Source organism: Phodopus roborovskii, unplaced genomic scaffold (genome assembly GCF_943737965.1).
Source record: "Phodopus roborovskii unplaced genomic scaffold, PHOROB, whole genome shotgun sequence".
NCBI classification, from domain to species: domain Eukaryota; kingdom Metazoa; phylum Chordata; class Mammalia; order Rodentia; family Cricetidae; genus Phodopus; species Phodopus roborovskii.
The window spans coordinates 19,158,789-19,181,449 of record NW_026126461.1 but is presented as its reverse complement, the minus strand read 5'-3'; the positions used below and the strand labels follow the sequence as shown (position 1 = coordinate 19,181,449).

Here is a 22,661-nt window from a genome sequence, read left to right as displayed (position 1 = left end):
ATCATTCTGCCAGCTCACTTTCATTTTACTGTAGGACATAAAGTGATTAGTAGCAGATCATTATCTGTGCGTGGATGGGAAAATATTGTTAGGGAATGAAACGTAAAGAAAATAAATAAAAACCAAACTCCACCTAAAATTAAGAAAGGTCTTTCCTAAGCTCTCAGTTTTGATTCACAACTGAAACTCACGTATCAGCAATATGGAAAAAGAAAGGTCTGTATCTATTCCGTTCAGTTCCTAAAGCATTTGCTGGAAGCCTACCCAAGACCCCAGCGCTGGGCTGCACCCAGCAAATGGAGGCATAATGCAGCACAGGATAGAATGGAGAGATTCCTTAGGAATGATTACATTATAACGGGGTCGGTGACCTGACGAGAATGATTCCTGGTTAGATCATCATAAAGCAAAATCTAAACGATTCCCTCGCCTTCACAAGATGACAATAAAGGGGGAAACAACCTTATGGTAGGACAGGGAAAGAAAAATAATTGATACAGGCCCTGTGGTTAAAATTTTCCAAACTCTAAACCCTGTCTCTCCAATGCAGATCATTTAAACGTAAGAAAAAGATTTTGGTGAATTGTTCAGTGAGTTTTTTGAAGGCTACAGTTAGAGTAGTAAGATAAGTAGCTTGTATCCCCACCATCTTAAATCTGCTGTGTGTGTGTGTGTGAGAGAGAGAGAGAGAGAGAGAGAGGGAGAGAGAGAGAGAGAGGGAGGGAGGGAGGGAAAAAGAGAGAGAGGAAGGTTGGAGACAGGGTGGGTCTTGGCTATATGATGTCTAGTCTTACTGTTTATCGAATGACTTAAATGACTTCACTCCTCTAAAGCTCTAGAGCTGAATTCCTCCTCAAGTTGTCGCTAGATGGATTTTCAGGGCTTTTTAATCTAGAAAGCGACTGTTTTACTCTGTCCTCACTCATAAACTGATCAGCACCCTATCTGGAACAGTTTGTTCCAAAAAAAAAAAAAAAAAAAAAAAAAAAATGAGAGAAATGCTTAGGGTTGACACCTCACTCTGACACCTCACTTTGCTGGTGTTGTTTATGTTTTTAATCCCTTAAAATAATCTAGAAAGTGCTTGTGTTACCATTTAAGGCTGTGGGTTGCAAATAGGGGAGTGGGGGGCCGAGGAAGAGGAGAGTGGGAAGCCGGGGACAAGGTCTAGACCTCTTACCAGAAGGGAAGTTCCCCTAGTTATTAAATGAACCAGCTCTGGACTACACCTACAGCTAGTTATCTGAGCACTGGCGAAATGAAGCCAGTAGCCTCCGTCTCCCATCAGGCCCTGCAGGCTGAGATTGGCCTGAGTAAGCTCCCTCCAAACTAGGCAGAAGGGGAGGGTTCCTGGGTCAGTGGTCCTGGGCAAAGGCAAGCCTGTACAGAACTAGCAGATCAGTGAGGGTCCCGACACCCACTCGGGTTCCTGGAGAAGACTCTGCCACCAGTAAGCTCAAACAATTCCGCAGAGGTCTTGGTTTTCTGTGGAATGCTACACTCGTGCCCTCAAAATACCAGTTTCTTTCTATTCTCTCCTGTTGCTGCATTTCCTTCTCTTGCCTCCTTCCTCCATCACACGACTCTTTTATTCTCCCTACCTAGCCCCTCCGTGTTAACTCTTCCTTACTGCTGTGACAGAAAAAAAACGGAAGAAAAGCAGAGGGGCTTGCCTCGGCTCATAGCTTGAGGGCATGGCCCATCATGGGAGGCAAGGCGTGGCAAACAGGTGCCACTGCTCACGTTCTGTGTGCAGTCAGGAAGCAGAGACAGAGATGCACGCAGGGGCTCGGCAGCCTTCTCTCCTTATCACTCAGGCTGGGGCCCCAGAGCATGGGGTGGTGACACCCACATTCAAGGTGAGCCCGTGCTGCTCAGTTACTCTTTTCTGGAAACATCCTTAAAGACACACCCAGGGGTGTGTTTCTATGGTGACCCAGAGGCGTGTTTCTATGGTCATCCTGAGGTGTGTTGTGATTCTAATTCCTACCAACTTGACAACCAAGGTTAACTATCACACTCTCCATGTTTGCTTGGGGAGGGAAGCCCTTGGCTGCTATGTTGAATCTGGCCTAGGATTGTTGGTTAAATCAGCAGAAGCTGATAGAATATTTCTGCACAAGCAGAAAAGGAGTGAGTAGTCGGCAGCACTAATGGGAACTCTTACTGATGCAGAGGTGAAGGAGTGATGTTGGCTTCTGCCACCACCCCAGATCCAAGCCGAAGCCTTGACACCTTCTCTTCCTAGACTACATCTTCTGGAGGCAAGTGAGGGCAGAGTTTAGTATGAATGGGGAAGCATCTAGTTTTTTTGTTTGTTTGTTTGAGACAGGGTTTCTCTGTGCAGCCCTGGCTGTCCTGGAACTTGTTCTGTACACCAGGGTGGTCTTGAATCCACAGAGATCCCCTGCCTCTGCCTCCTGAATGCTGGGATTAAAGCTGTGCCACCACCTGGCTTGTGGGGCAGCATCTTAAATTCCAAAGCAGGTCCAAACCCATGTGAGCCTTAACTACCTGTAATGTAGTCTAAGATAACCTAGTGTACCCCAAGATAATGAGAGGGCAACAATATGATGTGTTAGTCTTGAGCCAGACCCCTCTGTTCACACAAGGCCCCTGTGCTCACACCAGGCCCCTCTGCTCACACCAGGCCCCTCTGCTCACACCAGGCCCTCTGCTCACACCAGGCCCCTCTGCTCACACCAAGCCCCTGTGCTCACACCAGGCCCCTCTGTTCACACCAGATTCTTCTGCTCACACCAGATCCCTCTGTTCACACCAAGCCCCTGTGCTCACACCAGATCCCTCTGCTCACACCAGGCCCCTCTTGCTCACACCAGGCCCCTCTGCTCACACCAGATTCTTCTGCTCACACCAGATCCCTCTGTTCACACCAAGCCCCTGTGCTCACACCAGGCCCTCTGCTCACACCAGGCCCCTCTTGCTCACACCAGGCCCCTCTGCTCACACCAAGCCCCTCTGCTCACACCAGATCCCTCTGCTCACACCAGGCCCCTCTGCTCACCACTAGTGAATGAAGGGCTCTTTGCACACTGAGGCATTCTCCTGCAGCTAAACCTAAGAACAGTGAGTCAGGCAGCTATCTGCTCAGTTTCTTTCCTTTCCTCTTTCACTCCACCCCATCCCCCTTCCTGTGGTTCTGACAGAATCTTTGCTTGACTCTGGCTACAATGTTTTCCTCTTGTTGTCAACTAACATGTGTCAGCAAATAGTATGTTTGAATTTCCAGAGACAGAAAATTACAAAATATTGCATTTTGAAAAGAATAATGATCCATCATTGTTTCCACACAAAGGTATTTGCAACTAGAACCTAAATTCACTTGCAGGTCCATTTATTTTCCAGACTGACAGTCATATTACGTGCAATGTGTCAGAATTATTGGATGCTATGATCTTCTCATGCACCAGCACTAAGACACATTGTCAGAAAGCTTGTGGTAGGAGGAACTACAGCAACCCGGTCCTGAAGCCAAGGCAGAGTCAGGGCTGCAGCTGGGGACGTGTCCAGACAGCTTATTCCTTTTCTCTCCCCTAGAGCCTCCGGGGGCCCTTGCTTTTCCCTCCTTACCACAGTTCAGGGAACCACCCCTTGGTAGTTCCTTGCAATTCCCCTCAGTCCGCCCAGCACACACACACGCACACACCTTCTTCCCTTGCTTCGCTCCCACTCCTAGAGGACTCCTCGTCATCCCTTTCTCGAAAATGTCCCCAATTCCACTGGCTTGTGGATTTTATCATATGGCACATAAACAATGGGTGTATCTCTGTGTCTGCTGGTCTTTCTGTGTAGGACTCCCAGTATCTAGCATGCCTCCTGATACACAGTGGGCATTTGATAAGGACTCAGGGACTACTCAGAGATGGGAAAGACAAGAACTATGAGACCGCCAGGCCCAGGGTCAACAGATGAGTGAGTGACAGATCGCAACAGCTTTCGGTGCCATCTACCCTGTGTTTGTCTGCACAGCTGGAGATAGAGCCAACCAAGCCACTATGCCCTGAGCCTACCTATAAGTCAGATTCATGGAGACAGAAAGTGGAATGGCAGTTGCCAGGGACTGGGGTGGTGTGTTTAATGGGTACAAAATTTTGGTTGTGAGAGGCGAAAAGTTCTAGAGATGAGCAAGAGTGTGGTACTTAATGGCACAGAATGGTCTATAAAATGGTTAAAGTGAGGTGGGGGGCACTTGCTGACTTACAACTGCTTTGTAAGTTCGCCATCTATGAGTCCTGGATGCTCAGAGACCCACCTTTCCAGCACTAGGAGATCAGACGAGTCAAGAAAGAGCTGTGCTCCGCACAAGGAAGGCAACAGGAACAAGTGCACAGCGGCAGCGTGGACCGGTCACTGCGGTCCCCGGTCACCAGGTTCCCCGTCGTCACCGTGGCTGTCATCAACCTGCGTGCATTACTTCTACCCTGCCGGTAGCCATCCACTCAGTGATATCACTGGATGCGTTGTATTACTCTTCCATACGTCATGGCCTAATCTGAATGCTGGGCACAGGCAAGGAGGCAGAATGAGCATCCTTAATTTTGCCTGGTTCTTGCATCACCCCTTGTGGGTTCCTCTGAGAGACGTTTAGCCTCTCTGGTTCTCTGTTTGCATAGGTCCCTTGATGGGGAGGGACAGGGGCAATTCTCCTTCCCAGATACATGTTAGGCTCCCCCGAGGAGCTTTAGAGCCACAGTCAGGACCAGGCTGTATTCTACAACAATTGACGTAGAATCCTTGGCATAGGACATGGATGCAACATGAAACATGAGAGGAAAAATCATCTTGCCTCTCTTAGTTCTAAAATCACAAAAGCCTCTGAACTAAAAAGAAAGCTATAAATATCTATGCAATCAAAAGCTTTCCTTTTCAATTATTTCCTTAGGAAGTCTTCTTCCAGATGGTATTATGAACTCCGGGGTACGTTTTAAGAGATTGCCTTTTGGAAACATGAGGCTGATCTATAGTGCCAGAAACCAAATGTATCATATTGTTACTCACTACCCCATAAACACCACAGTATTGGCCAGTGTGGTGACGCGCACTTGCAATAGGATCGGTCACTGAGGTTGCTGTAGGAGGATCATGAGTTCAAGGCCAGCCTGTCTCAAAAACAAAAGAAAAAAGTTAGAATGTTTGTGTTATTTTGTTAAAACATTCAATAGATGTAAGAGACTTCTATTTTTAAATGCAATATAAACTTGTGGGGCTGGACACCTTTAAAGTTAACCATTTGAATTTTCTCTGGGGCAAGCTATTTTTTGACTCTGCCATTAAATATGTGTAAGATACGTTGAACTATTAGTAGATTTATATATATATATATATATATATATATATATACATACATACATACATATATATATATATATATATATATATCACTGTTAAGCTGTTACACACATCCAGCATTGCTGAGAACCCCTGTGAATTGCACAGTGTCACACGTTACGTTAACTTTCTGATTTTTTTTTTTAACAAAGTCTGAAAGATACTTATTATCCTCAAGTATAAACGAGAAAATTAAAGTTCAAATTGCTGAGGCACAGTTGCTTCTCTAGATCTCTAGAGTTACTGTAAGCCACAAAACTAGTAGATAGAGTTAAGCTTCACATCCTGTTCTGGCCTACTCTGTTCATGACAGGCAAGCACTCAGACCTTCTCTGCTTATATCCCTTCCTGAGCACAGTGGCCCTGCTCACTGTCCCTCCTGGAGTTCTTCATCTCCAACCTCAGATGACAGTGGATGCCTGATCCAAAAGTACCTATGTATATCCTGGCCCAGCAAGCAACCTAGGAGTGTAAACCAGGTGGATGAAGGTAAAGTATGTGTTTCTCTTTTCAATTTGGAACTACTGTTACAACTCTTAGTAGCAGGGACAAAAGTCAAAAAGGCTAAACCAAGAGATGCCTTGAGAATATTGGGAGTCAGGGAAGCCACAGTAAACGGCAGTCATTTGACCGCAGAGTGAGGGAGGCGGAGGAAGGTAGTTAGTAGACAGTGCGCAAAACAGGAGCAGTGAGATCAACAACTGTCTGGCCGGTGAGACAAAACCCAGGGCCCAGTCCCTCAAGTTTACCTGTGTGTTCAGCAGCTCCTGGGTTTGTGTGGATCCCTAAAGTGTGTCTGCTTTATCTCCAACTCTCTGGGCTGTGTCTGTATTCCTCATTGTCGAACTAGTGAAAATGAAGTGCTTTATTAAATGTTTTACATTCCAGAATTACACTTGTATTTGTCCTGTCACAAAATATTTCCATTTTAATGTTTCCACATTTTATTCTCTTATGAAAGCAGAGCCATAAAGTATATAGTAGTAATATTTCCACCAATTGAAAAAAACTCATGCTCATGCAAATTCCACTAACATAAAGGGACTGGTGGTGCCTGGGTTTGGGGAGGGGAGAAGTCAGAGTAAGCTTAAGAAAGATGTCTCTGCAAAAGGGCAGGCAGCTCTGAAGAGTGATGTGAACATTCGCCATCTTGGATGTGGTGATGTTTTCACAAGAATGTGCATATGTCAATATTTATCACATTGTATTGTTTAGTTTAGATGTGTTGTGAATCATATGTTAAAAAATACCATAAAGACATTTAAAATTTTTAAATTCTCCCAACAAGTTGAATGGAATGGAATCATGTATTTTTGAGTTTTTCAAGACAGGGTTTCTCTGTAATTGTTACTGTTCTTTTGACATGACTTATTTATATTCTGTCTCACGTCTTGCTTAGTATTCTAATTTTTCCAAGTGTTAACTTAGTTTTACTACTATAGAGCCTAGGGTTTATGATGGGGGATGTTCTTCTGTATATATGTTTCTCTTATTGGTTGATGAATAAAACACTGATTGGCCGGTAGCCAGGTAGGAAATATAGGCGGAGCTACCAGCCAAGGAAAATTCTGGGTAGAGGACAGAGAGAAGCTGCCAAAGAAGATGCCATGTAGCTATTGGGAAGATAGGATGCTGGAAGTTCACCCATAAAATAAATTCATGTAAAAGTACATAGATTAGTAATTATGGGTTAATAATTAAGAGAGAGCCAGACAGTAAGCAGCCTGAGCCGTCAGACAACAGGTTATAATTAATAGATGCCTCTGTGTGTTCATTTGGGGCTAAAGAGATGGAAAAGAAACTGTCCACAGGTTTAGCTCAGTGGGAAAGTGCTTACTGAGCATGTACAAGGCCCTGGGTTTGAGATCAGTAAGCTTATGCCAATATCCTTAATTCAATTCCACATTTCATTTTTCTTTCCTTTTTTTTTTTTTTTTTTTTGAGACTGTCCTCAAACTAGTAGCTGAAGATGGCCTGATGGATAGCCCTGCCTCGCCCTCCCGAGTGCACAGAATTCAGGCATACACTGCTCTGGGCTCATGTAGTGCAGAGGATCAAACTCAGAGCTTTGGGCTAGCAAGCACTCTACAGCTGTAACACATGCCCAGCTGAATCCCACGTTGCTTTTACCTCAACTTAAAAATAATTTTGACTAAGTCCATTATATGAATGTATGAAAATTTCAAAGATTTAATGAAAATATTACACTGTAAGTAATTTTGGGACTGGAGAGATGGCTAAGTAGTTAAGAATGATTGTTGCTCTTGCAGAGGACTATGGTTTAGTTCCCAGCACACATGGTGGCTCACAGTTATCCCTAACTCCAGTTCCACGGGATCCAACACCCTCTTCTGACCTCCAAGGGCACATGCTACACATACATACATGCAAACAAAACGTTCACACTTAAAGTAAATACAAAATATTTTTAAGAAAAAATATTGACTAAATTTTAAAAACCAGGAATTCATGTTGACTTCTCTATACTCTTTTAATATACTATTTGTATTCTATTTATAGATATGGCGCTCTTAATTATCAGACACACTTACTTAAACATCCTCTTCATTTGAGAGACAAGAGCTCCTCCTACTGTTTTCCTGGACTAATAGATTAATGTCCATTGTTACATCTACAGATCTCTCACCTACAAGGAACGACAGAGCTGGAGATGTAATTCAGTTGGTACAGTACTTGTCTCATACGCATGACGTCCTCACTACATCTCCCAGTGTCACAGAAACAGGCATACGGCCCTTGCTGTAATCCCCAGTACTTGGGAGGTAGAGGAAGGAGGATGAGGAGTTCAAATCCACCCTGAACTACATGAGACCATATCTCAAAACACAAACAAGAATGTAAGCCCATGTTTCTCAACATTCAATGGTTGTTTGTTTTGTTTGTTTGTTTTTTTGGAGACAGGGTTTCTCTGTGTATCCCTGGCTGTCCTGGAACTCCCTCTGTGGACCAGGCTGGTGTCAAACTCACAGCGATGACCCTGCCTCTGCCTACCAAGCGCTGGGACTAAAGGTGTGCGCCGCTACAGCCTGGCTTCAATGGTTTCTTATATGCATGGTCAAGCCAGTGATATGGGTTAGTGGGTAAAAGTGCTTGCCACTAAGGCTGCTGAATGAAGTTTCACCCCTGCAACCCACAGGGTTAAAGGGGAGACCTGAGTCCCACAAGTTGTCCTTTGACTTCTCTCCCTCCCCCCCCAATTGCGGTTAAATAAGGATCAGGATAAACAAACAGGCAGAAGAGATGTTTATTCAGGGAGAAATAACTTACAACCTAGACAGATGAACACCAGCAAGTTCCACCGGATGCTCTCCTCTCCACGACCCACCAGCAAGAGAACGTTCCAGGCTTCTCCTCAGACCTCTTTCCACAGGTCACTTGTGCCCCTGGCTCCACCCCCAATGGGCGTGGTCAGTGCCACAGAAGGAGACAAAGTGAATATCCCACTACAATTCCCCTTTTAGTCTAAAGAAAAGATTTAGGCTTGATACAAAACTATATACAAAATGGTGAATAACAAGTGTGCTCTAAGAAAAGGAAAATCGAGAACAAAATGACCTACATATCTAGTCCTAGGGTGAAGGCATAATGGAGTTTATAATAGAGTTGTCCTAAGCTGGAAAACATAAGTCTAATACCTAATATATCTAACTAGGAAGAGAGAATAATAGTTGTGACAGTTTAATCTTTAACTGAGTCATCTTGCCAGCCCTGATATAAATTTCCTACTACAAGTTTCAGTTAAAAGTTTGAAAGCCACTAGACTGGGGAGCTTTTGCTGCGTATACCTGTAACTCCAACGCCGAGGGGCAAATACAGGATTGCAGAGGCTCAATGGCCAGCCAGCTTAGTAGAAACAGGGAGCTTTTGGTTAAGTGATAGTGCTAGCAGAAGACACCTGACATCTCGTTCTAGCTTCCACATGCTCATGCATGTACAATGAGTTATATGTATCTCACAGTAGCACGCGTGCACGCACATGCACGCACGCACACACACACACACCACTTTAAAAGTCTCTCTTCTGTACATAGAAAAATCTTCTAAAGTTATGAATGACGGCTGGAGAGGTAGCTCAGCACTTAAGAGCTTTGGCTACTCTTCCAGAGTTCAATTCCCACCACCCATGTTTATAACTGTAGTCCTACAGGATCCGATGCCCCCTTCTGGTGTGCAGATGTACATGCAGGCGAGACATCCACAGGCACAAAATAAAACCTTTAAGAGAATTAAGATTATAAATGACCTCATTTAATCAGAAAGCCCTGTGAGGCAGGCTGGAGAGAGATTATAAAACTGAGGCCAACAGAGGGTCTTGTTCTCAGTCATGCAGCTGGCTAAAGGAAAGACAGAGCGCACTGTCAAGACTTGCAGTGAGCAGGTTCTCGCCTGTTGTATTAGCAAGATCTCTTCTAAGTTCCAGAGGAACAGGAACCTCACACAGCATCAGAGGCCTTCGGTAGGGTCTACTCCTTAAAATTTCATGTCAGAACATTAGATAGAGTAGTAAGATTTATATCAATTTTTTCCACATTGACTTGGTATATCCATAGCTCTGTAGACATGGGTAAAGGGTGAGCAGAAACCAATTTCCAATCAGCCAGGTTCTCCCCTCTCCCCACCCCCAATGACTGGACATGCCTTTCCTCCACTAACCCTAGAATCAGTACCCTAAAGTTGCCCTCTGGGAACATCTTCCACAAGTCCCCGGGTAGGTTCTTTGTTCTTCTGTAACCTGTTCTGTGGTGATATTTTGTTTGTGATCTAACAAACAAAAGCTTGCCTGAAGATCAGAGTGCAGAGCTAGCCACACTACTTACCCACAGGTGCGTGCACCTTTAATCTAAGCGCTCGGCAGACAGAGGAAGATGAATCTCTGTGAGTTCAAGGCCACCCTGGTCTGCACAAAATTGATAGTCTAAAAGTGAAGCAGCCAAGAGGTGTTGGCGCACATCTTTATTCCCCGTACTTGGGGGGTCACATGCCTTTAATCCCAGCACTGAGGTGGAGACAGGAAGGGATATGGCTGGGCAGAGACAGGAATATGAGGCTGAGGAGCAGTCAGTCTGAGGAGGTGGACATCTGAGGACAGGATCGCCTCTTTGGTCTGAGCATTGGTAGAGGTAAGAACTCTAGTGGCTGGCCTCTCTGCTTCTCTGATCCTTCAGCTTTCATCCCCTAATAGCTGACTCTGAGTGTTTATTGCTAAGATCAAAGAGAATTCGTGTTGCATGGTTCCATATTTGTTCCCTGCAATTCTCCACCCTTTCTGTCCCATCGAACAACCCAATCCCAGAACAAAGCATAACCCCACTACAGTGTTTACCAGTTTAACACCTACTGGTTGATTTGACCAGGACACAATGGGAATTCCCAGAGAAGCAATAACTGGACTGCGTCTAAAGGGGCTTTGGTTTTCCCTTGCGGGGCAGCCTGACCCAGAATGCCTGAGTTTCCCCGGTGTGACAGGCCATGCCTCCAAGTCAAACTCCAAGGACCCAGCACTGTCTGACTCCTCAGCCCTCTGAGCTTGTACTGTCTGGGCCTGCCACCAGCTGTGTCCCCAACCTTCCCAAACATTCATGTGGGAGTCCCCTCCGTTCTTGGCTTCCCGGAACCTGCTCTTGAAGACCTTGACTCAGGGAGCTGAAGATGAACTACCCAATTATTTGTGTTTTTAGTTAGCACTGCATGTGCTTCATATTACCGAAGAAGGGAGGGGCATTTTGTGTGTCACCTAGAAGATTAGGTCAATCCCCCCCCCCCCATTGGTGGCTTCACCTCTGGGTTAACTTTAAACCACATCACGCGAGTTCCATGAAGAGAACAAGCTGGTCTCAGGGACGTGGAACACGTTTTCCTGAGTCTAGGCACAGACAGAGCTTTGAAGATGAAGGTAGGTGGAACCCTAGAACCTGCTCTGGTGATCTGTTTGCGGACCCGAGACGACCACCACCACCACCAGACACCCCTGCCTTCGCAGGGCTCCGGGGCAGGGGCGGAGGAATCACGGAGGCTTTCCCTTTTCCCTTAACAGGGACTCCTGCTGGCGGCTGACTCCAGGCAAGGAGACCTGAGGGGGTGAACGCAACCGGCACCTTAGCCCCACTTCACCTTGTCACCCTGGAGCGCGGGGTGGGTGGGGCAGGAGCCAGCACAGGCGCAGAGGGGCCTCTGGCGGGAAGTCCCAGGGGAGAGGGGGACAGGGAGCAATGGCTATTTGCATTCATGAACCGCATGCGGAATGGGGGTTCCCTCCCACGCGGGAAGAGCGAGGCTGCCCATAAAAGGCCGCCGCAAAACTTTGCAAAGCGCTCGCGCCCGCCCTGCCCTGCCCTGCGCGGCCCAGACCCCGAGGGGGCTGACCTAGGCGCTGAGTCACACACCAACCACTTCCTGCACGGGGGACGGCGGGCGGAGCCCAAGGCGGCCGCGGCATCCCTCTCCTCGGCCTCCGCGACTTCCCTACAAGGCCTGGAGACCCGGGGTCTCCGCCTCTCACGGCGCTCTGGAATGCGGGCTTGGGAAAGCCGCGGGATGGACGCAACCATCTGCGGGGGGGACGGCGGGGCCACAATGCAAGAAGGGACGCAGAGCGGGCGAAGCGCCAGTGACTAGAGCACGGCATCTTGTGCACAGCCCGTCTGCTCCGAGATCCGCGCTCTCCTCTCCCGCTCGGCGCCCTGCGCTCGCCAGCTGCTCGGGGCTCTTCCCTGGCGTCCCCCCCCCGCCGCCGCGCCCACATGGAAGAGGCGGTGAGCATGGCCGCTAGGCTTCCTTCCGGTCTGCTGGCGGGGACCGGAAGTGGCCTGCTAGCGGCGGGCTGGCTGGCCGGGTAGGTGCGAGCGGCCGGCAGAGCTGCGCCGGAGACGGCCTCGGTTGGATTGTCGAGTGCGGCCGAGCAGGGTGAGTGCGGCCGGCCGTCGGGGAGAGCACCGGGGCTGTGCGATCGCGGGCTGCGCAGGCTTTGCTCCGTCCGCCAGACTCGCGGCTTGGCGAGTGTTGCTAACTCTGCCGCCAGGCTGGAGGGAGTTTGCGGACGGACGGACGGACCGACAGTGGCGGTGCGCGGCCGCCACCCTCCGCCCTCTGCAGCTGTGGTTGCAGCTGTGCGGCTAGGTTTAAGTGGGAGGGGATCGGCGGCTCGCTCGCTCGGATGCGCGCCTCGGATCAGAACTTTTGTTGTTGTTGTTGCTGTTAAATTAAGGGTTATCTGAACAGGGAGCAGCAGATTGGGGGTTTCGTTTGCCTCTCGAGGGGACCCAGTCGACTTGACAGTGGAGTGTTTTTTTTTTTTTTTCGAGTCGTTCATATAAGCTACATTATTAGATCTTTATAGAGATGGATCGTTTAAGATTGTTTAGCTTCTTAAATGCCAAAGTTTGTATCAAGAGGTGAGGAAGGCGAGGCTTTACTGAAATAGGTGGTGGTTTTTTGTTTTGTTTTGTTTTCTGGATGGCCCTTGATGAGGGTTAAATAGAAACGCATTTTACCTTCAGAAGTGAGGCGTTTAGTTGACAAGTCGGTCCTTGCCACTAATTGACTTTTAAAAGGTGCTCAGAACCCTTGGGTGTGGCTATCTAGGAGATCTAAGCTGACTCTCAACCGGAAGTGTGCCTGAGAAATGAAAACCCTACTTTCCTTGGGACTGGAACACCTAACTTGAAAATACACTTTGAAAAACTGAGTTTGCACACACACACACACCCATCTCATCTGAGAAAAAAAAATGGCATTGATTAAATGAGATACATTTGAAGTTCGAAGCAGGCCAGATACCTAGGTGATAGCACACTTACGAGGTTCTGAGATGGGAGTTTTCCAAAGGATATATTAACTAGTTGTTTTTTGTTTTTGCTTTTCAAGACAGGGTTTCTGTGTGTTGCTTTGGAACCTGTCCTGATACTCGCTCCAGGTAGACCAGGCTGTCCTTGAACGCACAGAGATCCGACTGCCTTTTCCTCCCTAGTGCTGGGCCTAAAAGGTGTGCACCACCTACGACCTGCATATTAACTAAAGAGAGTTTTTCATTAAAAAGTATTTAATTAAACGTACTTTAGATGTTCTGCTAAGGAATTTTTAGTTTTTGCATGTATTGCCAGTTTAGGAGTGTGAGATCCTATTATTTTAAGGTAGACAATCTCCTGTATGTCTTAGGATGGATTGGTCCTACCTCACAGGTTTCATAGGCTGCTTTGTTGTTGTTATTTTAGATGGAGTGTCATTGTAGCCCAGGCTATCCTAGAACTGAGATGGACTTCCTGCTTCAAGTGCTAGGAACATATACCCAGCTATGAACCGCCACACCCAGCTTTAGCTTTTTCAAAAGTTAGATAACATAGTTTCTGTAGATTCTACATTTCTAAAGATTCCGAAAAATCCAGTTGCCCTTGGTATGTGTAGAAAGCCTCTCTGGGAGTCTGTCTTCTGTTTTCCCTATGTCTTCAGGGTCTGACGTCTTCCTCAAGCATGAGGCTGCCGTCTTAGCAAACTGCTAACACACAAAATTGCCTGGTCTGGCGCTGTAGCTCAGTGATAGAGTGCTCGCCAAGCATAGCATACGCCAGGGCCCTGTGACCAGAGCTACAAAACAACCGACACCACACTTGTCATTTATGCATGCCTGTTTTGACTTAAGACAAGGTTCTGCTCCTTGCATCTGTGAACAGAAACCCTGACCACGTTTTATTGTCCTTCCTTCTCTTTCTGCTGCTTTGAAGGCCTGGTGTGTCCCATAGGAGGAGGGCCTGTCTGCAAGTCTTTAGTGTTTCATCCCAAAAATCTTTCACAAAGGCTTCCGAAATGAGGGTCTCAGTTGATCCTCCCATGCACCCTAAATGAGATTGTAACATATTTGCAATTTCACTCTGCTCTAGCTTTTTAAACTAACATGAGGATTAAGTTTTACAGTACAGTGTCACTCAGAACCACAGAAAAGAGAATTTTACCACTGTCAAACATTATCTCTTTGCCATCGTAGCACCATTCTCCACGTGCCCTTTGCCTAAGTTTATTCCAGACTGTGGTTTGGTGTAGGTGTGTAGTTGCCGGTCTCGAGCCCATGAAGCTCCAGGTGTCTGCCTTGGAGATGAGCTCTTGAATCGGTCTCAATCCCTTGAAAAGGCTGAGGTCCCGGGAGGAACTTGCTCAACATTCATTACATGATCAGATTTGCACAGAACTAGCAACCTGAATTAAGATGAACATCCAACTCTTGATTCTAAAGATAGTTTATAATTTCCAAGTGATAATACATTGGATTATTTAGTCTTCCCTCCAATCTTGTAGAAACTAGTGAAGAATTCTTAACTCTCTGTTTGATGATTGTCTGCCACCTGGTGAGTCCTCTCCCCCTCCCTCCCTCTCCCTCCCTTCCTCCCTTCTCTCTCCCTGTCTCCCTCCCTCCTCTCCCTCTCTTCCCCTCCCTCTCTTCCCCTCCCCCATCTGTCCCTCCCTTCCTCTCGCTCATTTTTGAGACAGGGTCTCACTATGTGTCCTTGGCCATCCTACAGAGATCCATCTGCCTCCCGTTGTTGGGATTTAAAGGCTTTCACTGCCATCCCTGACTTCGACTGTGTTGTTTTTATGTATTGTTTTAACTTGAGAGTCACACCTCTGGAATGGGAAGTATGCAGCTCATTTTGTAAGCTGAACTAATCGTTGCATTTCTTTATAGTTAACTCTCCAACTATATTTTAACTTCATAGGTGGTGGTAGCCTACGCCTTTAATCCCAGTGAGGCAGAGGCAGGTGTATCTCTGTGAATTCCAGGACAACCTGGTCTACAGATTGAGTTACAGGACAGCCAGGGTTACACAGAGAAACCCTGTTTTGGGGGAGGGGGGGGAAGGCCACATGTGTGCTTTATATTTTAAACTTTTGGCTAGTGTTTAATGTTAATAACATTTGATATACATTATTATAATTAGCTGGTACTAATACAGTCATTTGAATTAAGCATGGGATGAGCTAAAGTTCTGGATGAAGCAATTGTTAATGCTAAATAAAACACCAGAAAAATGCCAACCCACAGCCTTGCTGTGAGTCAGCCCTGTTGTAGCAGAAGGAGTTTCAGGCCTTCAGATTATTGGGTTCAGTCTGCTCATTCCTCTTGGTCAGGAAACTGGAGCAGTTCCGAACCACCATCCATCACAGATGGCGGTGTCTCATTTCCCTGTGGCGGCCAGAGATGGAAAGAGTGTGCTTACTAATTTTTAAATGCATGGTTTAAATAATAGGAAATATATTCTTAACAATTACATGTCACTTTTAACATGTTAAGCATTCTTATAAAAGAATTTTAAGAGTACCCCCAACAAATTTAGCTTTCCGTGAGATCTTGTGAATTAAAAACTCAACTTCGTCAGCCGTTTGACCTGTGACTCTCATCAGTTTTTCTGTTAAAATAACTGACATTCCTGTGTCGTTGGGGAAGAGAAGCACTGCTGTCATAAAAATCCGGCCTGTGTTTTTCCATTTTACAATCCAACCACAGTTCTTCCTCCCACCCCTAAAACAGACTATTTTCGAAGATTATTTTTGACTTGCAAAGGCATGCTTTGTTTAAAATACTGAAGAGGTATGGACTGGTAAATATGGTCCGCTCACTGGTCTCAACACTCAAAGGAGAATGCACTAAAGAGGCAATCTTAATATTCTCCTTGTTGTTAGCATTTAGATCAGGAGGGAAGAATACAACTTTGTATAGTAAATGAGATGTATGTCCTCCGAAGTATGTTAAAGTGGGAATTACGCATTTATGAATGGTTTCAGTAGGTTATAAGACAGTCTCCTAAAGGGTAAATAAAAGTAGGAGATTTGAGAATGTATCATTTCTGCCTGTACAACCTGCGTGCAGTAGTAGATAAACTGGATTTGTGACTGGCTATTCTTTTAAGAATTTCCTACTAAAATCTGAAACAGATTTAGATATAAAGAAAGTGAGCAGAGCTTTTCTAAGTGTTTCCATAATTGTCTGTGGTCTGGTGATGTGGTGTAATCAATGGAAGAATGTAGGAAATAGCTTCTTTTTTATAACTCATAGGAAACACTCTGAGGGTCACTTTGGGTGCTGGAATCTAGGTAGCGGCTCGTTCTTTGCAGTCCACAGACTTTATTTTTAGAGCAAGGGCGTGATGCCTCGCTGCATCATGGCTAAATGTTGTTTTCCGAACGTAAGCTTTAAAATTGTTATCTTGGTCAGAGTGGAGTCAGTGATGCTTGTTTTAGCCCTGCCTGGAGAACTATACACTCAGCAGTGACTTAGCCACACTGATCAGGACTTTACAGGCTGCCATCCCCACCTCACCTCTGAAGGATGGTAAGCTAGAATTTAATTGTCTGATAGCTGTGGGGTTCTCCACTTCAGACTCTTTATATTGTTTTAAAGTTGCGTGTTCACGGGAAAAATATGTGCTCATTTTATGTATTAGATGTTCTTCTAGGTTTTACAGGGATAGATTTATTAGAGAGTTCTTTACGTGAAATTGCTTTGCAGGTTGTCCTCTGATTTCAGAAGAGAAGCCTTGGTTATTTGGGGTGTTGAATGCAGAAAGGGTCTGTAGGACGTGCAGTCTGTAAGACTTAACTTTGGGTGAATTAACTTCAGTTTCTATGCTTTTATGTTAGCCTGTCAGCAGTGTTCTTGGAGGGCATCGCATCCAGGATGAGGGTGATCTGAGTTGTTATCAGAATGGAAGATAGTGTCTGTCAGAGATGGAAGGGAGGGCCTGCTCCATTGGTCATTCTTTCTCTGATGGGATGGAGTGGCTAATGTGGGGATATCAGATTGTGTGTGCGTGAGGGCACGCACACACATGCACGCACGCACACACGCATCTCCTTGGTTTTTATTTCCCTCTTAAGCTTAGGGTGGTTCTAGGAATATGCAATCTTCATGTGCTGTGAGCTTTGACTTGATGCTGGTTGGACATAAGCAATGGTCCTTTTATAAAAAATCTTTCAGCTTTAGGAGTGAGTGAACTCAAAACTCAAGACCAGTTTTTCTCTTTTAGTTTGGTTGTTGGGGTGATAGTTGTGAATTGCTAGACATTTTTATGCAGTTATGTTACCCCACTGAAACAGACCACTGACAGATATAAAGACAATTCCACTTATTTTTGTTAATCCCTGTTGTGATTCATATTTAGTAATCTTAGATACTGATATTATTTCCTTGAACTCTTTCTCAATTAGGATTTAACCGCCACCATGTCGAGCAAAAGGGCCAAGACCAAGACCACCAAGAAGCGCCCCCAGCGGGCAACGTCCAATGTGTTCGCCATGTTTGACCAGTCCCAGATCCAAGAGTTCAAAGAGGCCTTCAACTTGATCGACCAGAACCGGGATGGCTTCATCGACAAGGAGGACTTGCATGACATGCTCGCCTCAATGGGTAATGTCCACTTACGATATTGGTATATTGAGTAGAATCTCCTTGTTCTTCATTATTCTTAAAGCTCTGTGAAGCTGGTGTAAGTGATTAATTTTGAAAAGTGTTTCCCACTGGGGCACATACATACACCTGTACCTATCTCGTGGTTGGGCCAAAGTACTGTGTGTGCATGCATGTATTTGGGTAGTGTTTGAGGAAGTGAGGGCTTAAGAGATGGCTGTGCGTTAAGAATGCATACGGTTCTTGCATAGGACTTGAATTTGGTTCTCAGCACATTCAGAGCTTACACCACCTGAAACTCCAGCTGCAGGGGGTTTCCTGCTTTGGATTCTGTGGACACCTGCACTCATGTGCGTGCACCTCCACACATACATACGTAATTAAAAATAAATCCTTAAGAAGAAAAAGTGAGAGGTCCTGATTAAAAGCGGTACTTACCCTTCTGGTATCTCACTGGGATATCATTGTGTATCTCCAAACTTTCCCCTAGTTTCGCTGCCATGAACTCACATAGCAAACACACAGTGTTTCATTCCTGCCAGAGTGTTTGCCATTATTAGAAGTTGGTATATTTCCTGATGGGATCATGAACATGGCTCCTTTTGTGTAGGAAAAAATCCAACTGATGAGTACCTGGATGCCATGATGAACGAGGCCCCAGGCCCCATCAATTTCACCATGTTCCTCACCATGTTTGGAGAGAAGCTGAATGGCACCGATCCTGAGGATGTCATCAGAAACGCCTTCGCTTGCTTCGACGAGGAAGCCACTGGTAAGTCAGGGTAACCTAATCACAGTGTAACTTAATACACGGTACGTCAGCTGTGGTGAGTTAGCACTTTTTGAGGGTTTTGTTTGCTCTTCTCGTCACTCGCCTTAACTCTTCCTCCCGTTAAGTGTTGGATAGATCTCGGGGCGTTTGTTGGTTCCATTTGCATTATTTACTCTCTTACATAAAGGTTAATTTCCCCGAGGTCCTGGCTGTCAGTTCTGTGTAAATGAGTGGTTGGCCAGAGCATCCCATCGGTAAATTACTGTAGATCACAGCAGTAGTGTCCGTCTAGTGTTGGCCTGTCATGCCTCTCTCCACTCCAGAATCATTCATTAAATAATACATTAAAATATACCAAGAGGGACTTAGACTCTAGACAATCGGGCTAACTGGTTTCAGGTTCTTCTGCTGTGTGGTAGCTGTGTAATTTGGGCAGGTTATTTTGCTAAGGTTCTGGTTTTATTTATTTATTTATTTTGATGAAACTGGCAATCATATAACCTGTCTTGTGGGGCTGTTACAAGGATGAAATGAGGAAATGAGATTAGTGTACTGGGTTCCTCGCGTGCTGCTGGCGTGTGAAGGGCTGGGTGTGGTACTGCAGCACTAGAGCTCAGCACCTAGGAGGCCGAGTCCGGAACCATGGGTTTGGGCTACCCAGTGATAGGACTATATCCCAGAAGGAAAACCATTAAAACAAACAGTGTTGCTTATTAGAACGCCTGGTCCTTTGGCCATACTTTCTAAGGTTTCCACTCTGTGGCTCAGCCGTGTGTGTGTGTGTGTGTGTGTGTGTGTGTGTGTGTGTGTGTGTGTGAAGAGGGAAGACACGCCTCTGACGGCCTGCATTAAATAGGCTAGTCCTAAGTGTCAGTGGTTGTCAGGGCCGGCTGTTGAAAGCATGGTCTCCTGGCTCTACCCTTCAGGTTCCCCCAGTACGTTTGTCTTCCGAAGAGGCACACACGAGCACACGTGTGACTTTGCAGACGTGTTTGGCTCCTAAAAACCAATAAGCGTTTCCTTTCTTTCCATGCACCGGGTTTTCCGCTTGTGTCTATCTCCTGACGCATGCATGGTTGGTGTATTTAGTTGTGTGCTTACTCCCAATCACAGTTAATTTACATGCCAGTCAAGTGAGTGGCTGGAGTTAATGACATATTACTACGAAGCTACAGTTCTAAGATCCTAGGGACCTTTTTTGAAAACATGCAATTGGAGTTTGTCAATTGTAGGAAATGCATTCTTAGTGTATTAATTTCACAAAGCAGGAAGTTGTCAGTCTTTCTCTTTTGCTCTGTGATTAAACCTCTGTTTCATTTATTTTCTGCCTATAGTATATTAAGCGTAATCATTGTGTGTACAAGTTACTTGGGGAGTCCTTTAAAACTCCAATGCTAGGAAAGAAATGAGGGCTGACACAGAGTGCTGCTGTCCTGTTTGGCAGGTGGGTTTTATGAAGATGACGTCAGGTGACAGGTGACTGCCGTTCACTTGTACAATAGGTATAGCCTCTTTCTGAACACCAAGAAGCATGTGGGGCGGGCAGACAGAGCCAAGTAATGCCATTGAGCATCTGGCGGGCTCTCTACCAGGGTTGCCAGGGCCACGGAAACACATAGGCTGTGTAGTTGGGTGTGGGTGTTCTGATCCACTGTGCTTTTTTGTTTGTTTGTTTGTTTGTTTGTTTTTCCAGACAGGGTTTCTCTGTGGCTTTGGAAACTGTCCTGGAACTAGCTCTTGTAGACCAGGCTGGCCTCGAACTCACAGAGATCCACCTGCCTCTGCCTCCCTAGTGAGTGCTGGGATTAAAGGTGTGCGTCAATTCTTTATTCTCCAGGCACCATCCAGGAGGATTACCTGCGGGAGCTGCTCACGACCATGGGCGACCGGTTCACAGATGAGGAGGTGGATGAGCTGTACAGGGAAGCCCCCATTGACAAGAAGGGCAACTTCAACTACATCGAGTTCACACGCATCCTCAAGCACGGCGCAAAGGACAAAGATGACTGAAGAACTCCAGTTTTCCAGCCAATGTTCCCTGTTGCCACTTGGGGTATTTCTGAGACTTTTCTCTTAGAACCCGTTGTGTGCCCTAGCCTACTGCTTTTTGCCTTTCTTGTTTTGTATTTATATAATCTCAGCCTCTTTGGGCCACTTGTACCTTTATAATCAGACTGGAAATGGGACTTTCTGCCGTTACCTGCCTAGAAAGTCGGTAATTTAACTTACAGGCAGTTTTGCCCCTCCCGTGTAATAACTGCAGCCCACACAGAGTCAATATATTTTTTCAGAGAGAGTCATCCACTCAGTTTTTTCTGAATGACAATTAAACTTTCTGATAAAATGCTCAGTCGTTTAAACTTATTTCCCACTTCACTTTTAGATTCGTTTGTGTCTTTCAAAGCCGGGGATGACATTCCCATCTGAGCTTGCTCACACTCCTTCCAGCATTCCTTGTGTTTTTAAAGGAGGGCTGGTTCCCCCTCATCTGTTTATTCCTCTCCTCCTGGGGAAGTCAGGACTTCAGTTTTGAAAATAATTCCTTCAGAATCAAGATCACTGGAGTAGCTTAGAACACTAGAGCTTGACACTCTTGCTTTAGCTCTTCCCACTTTAAACTTCTATACATCACTTCCTGCCACCTAAAATAAGACCATCTGTTCTATTTAGAAACCGTCTCAGCTCCAAAGGTTCTGTGGAATGCTTTTAACAAAAAGGTTTCTGGGTTGTATTTCCAGCTGTTGGAAATACACTTAGTATTGTTGTTGCATACAGTTTCTCCTTATTATAGCAACCCCTATTGAAAGACCATGTTTGTTTATGCAGAGGTCCATCAGGACCCATGAGTGAGTTTTAGACATTCCTGACCTACCCACAGTCAGGACAGCTGTGCTGCATGCCTGGGAAAGTGAGGTCATTGTTTCGATCCTAAAAATAACTTCCTGTTATTTGTGATAATTCAGAACTGTTGCCGAGTTAATTGGGGAGAACACTTGTTCTGTTTAGTTTCCTCATGTTTCAAAAATTGCCAAGTTTAAAAAAGGTTTGAAGCTCATGGGGGTTGGTGGGTCTGCTTCAACAAGACCTCCTTGAAGGAAACCATTACCTCATTTGATAAACAATTACGGAATGCCTTTGAGCTGCAGGTTAGAGAGCCAAGTTAGGGAGCCAGCTTAGGGGGATGGGGTGGAGGAGGGCGCTACCCCTTCAAGAGTGGAATCATAGAAATCCTGCCCTGATTTCCTGCTTGAATTTCATTGTTTTTTGTTTTGTTTTGTTTTGCTTTTAGGCAGAATACCTTTTCCAGCTTATCCACTCAGTGCTAGTCTTGTTGAATTTCCATTTCTACTGAAAACAATGCAAAACCCAAATGAGCTATATCTGCTTTAACATATCTTCGACGAGGAATAAGTTATTTCCACTACAGGAGAAAAGGCTCTGCTAGATTATCTCATACAACGTCCATTTCCATGTGGGCAACCTCTTAAGTTGGGATCAGTAGGTCAGCCTGGATTCTCTGCACAGTGGCTGGGCTTTGCTTAAGCAGGAATAGCCACCCACAAAAAGCTCCAAGAACCTCCCCCTCCCCCAGCAGTGGACTTGACTGCAGAACCAGTCTCTGAAAGTTCCCAGAGGAGAATGGTCTCAAAGTCATCCAGCTCTAAAGCCCCCGGCGGAGCACACCCCCCCCCCCCATGGGGCAGCACCTGCTCAGTGATGGCCCCAGCCATTGGGACTCAGAGCCCAAACTGATCAGGGAGCCTGAGACTTAAAGGGTAGGAAGCAAACGTGACTGGGACAGAGGGAGGAAGGCCAGAATAAAAGGCAGGTCCTGAGAAGGGAGCTGCTTTCCACAAAATGTGAAGGGAGTGACAAAGGGCAGGAAGCTTAAGAGGGTCAAGTAGACAGGGAGTAGAGGGCTTCGAAGGGTGTGAGCCACGGTTACACAAAGCTGGTTTAGGAGGAAGGAGGGTAGTTAGCAAGTCACAGGGAAGCATAGGGAGGTTGATTTGGCATGCATCGGTCGTTAGGCAGTCCCGGGTGTAGGAAACATCATGGTGAACAGTGGTAGAAAAATCAGATCTGCATTCCCAATCCCCGCTTTTGTGGCATTAGGCAAGCTAGTTA

General features: G+C 45.9%; 1 protein-coding gene across 2 annotated transcripts; it reads left to right on the top strand.

The window, feature by feature from the left end:
• Nucleotides 1–12,253: 12,253 nt before the first annotated feature.
• Nucleotides 12,254–20,877, top strand: LOC127226782 (myosin regulatory light polypeptide 9). Of its 2 annotated transcripts, none has more exons than XM_051190916.1 (4): nucleotides 12,254–12,273; nucleotides 17,563–17,761; nucleotides 18,372–18,533; nucleotides 20,371–20,877. In XM_051190916.1, exons 2-4 carry the CDS (start codon nucleotides 17,578–17,580, stop codon nucleotides 20,541–20,543), a joined length of 519 nt encoding a protein of 172 aa, XP_051046873.1. In that variant the 5' UTR covers nucleotides 12,254–12,273; nucleotides 17,563–17,577; the 3' UTR covers nucleotides 20,544–20,877. The 2 variants fall into 2 exon arrangements, with proteins under 2 accessions (XP_051046873.1, XP_051046872.1); XM_051190915.1 differs by lacking the exon at nucleotides 12,254–12,273 and adding an exon at nucleotides 16,646–16,687.
• Nucleotides 20,878–22,661: the final 1,784 nt, after the last annotated feature.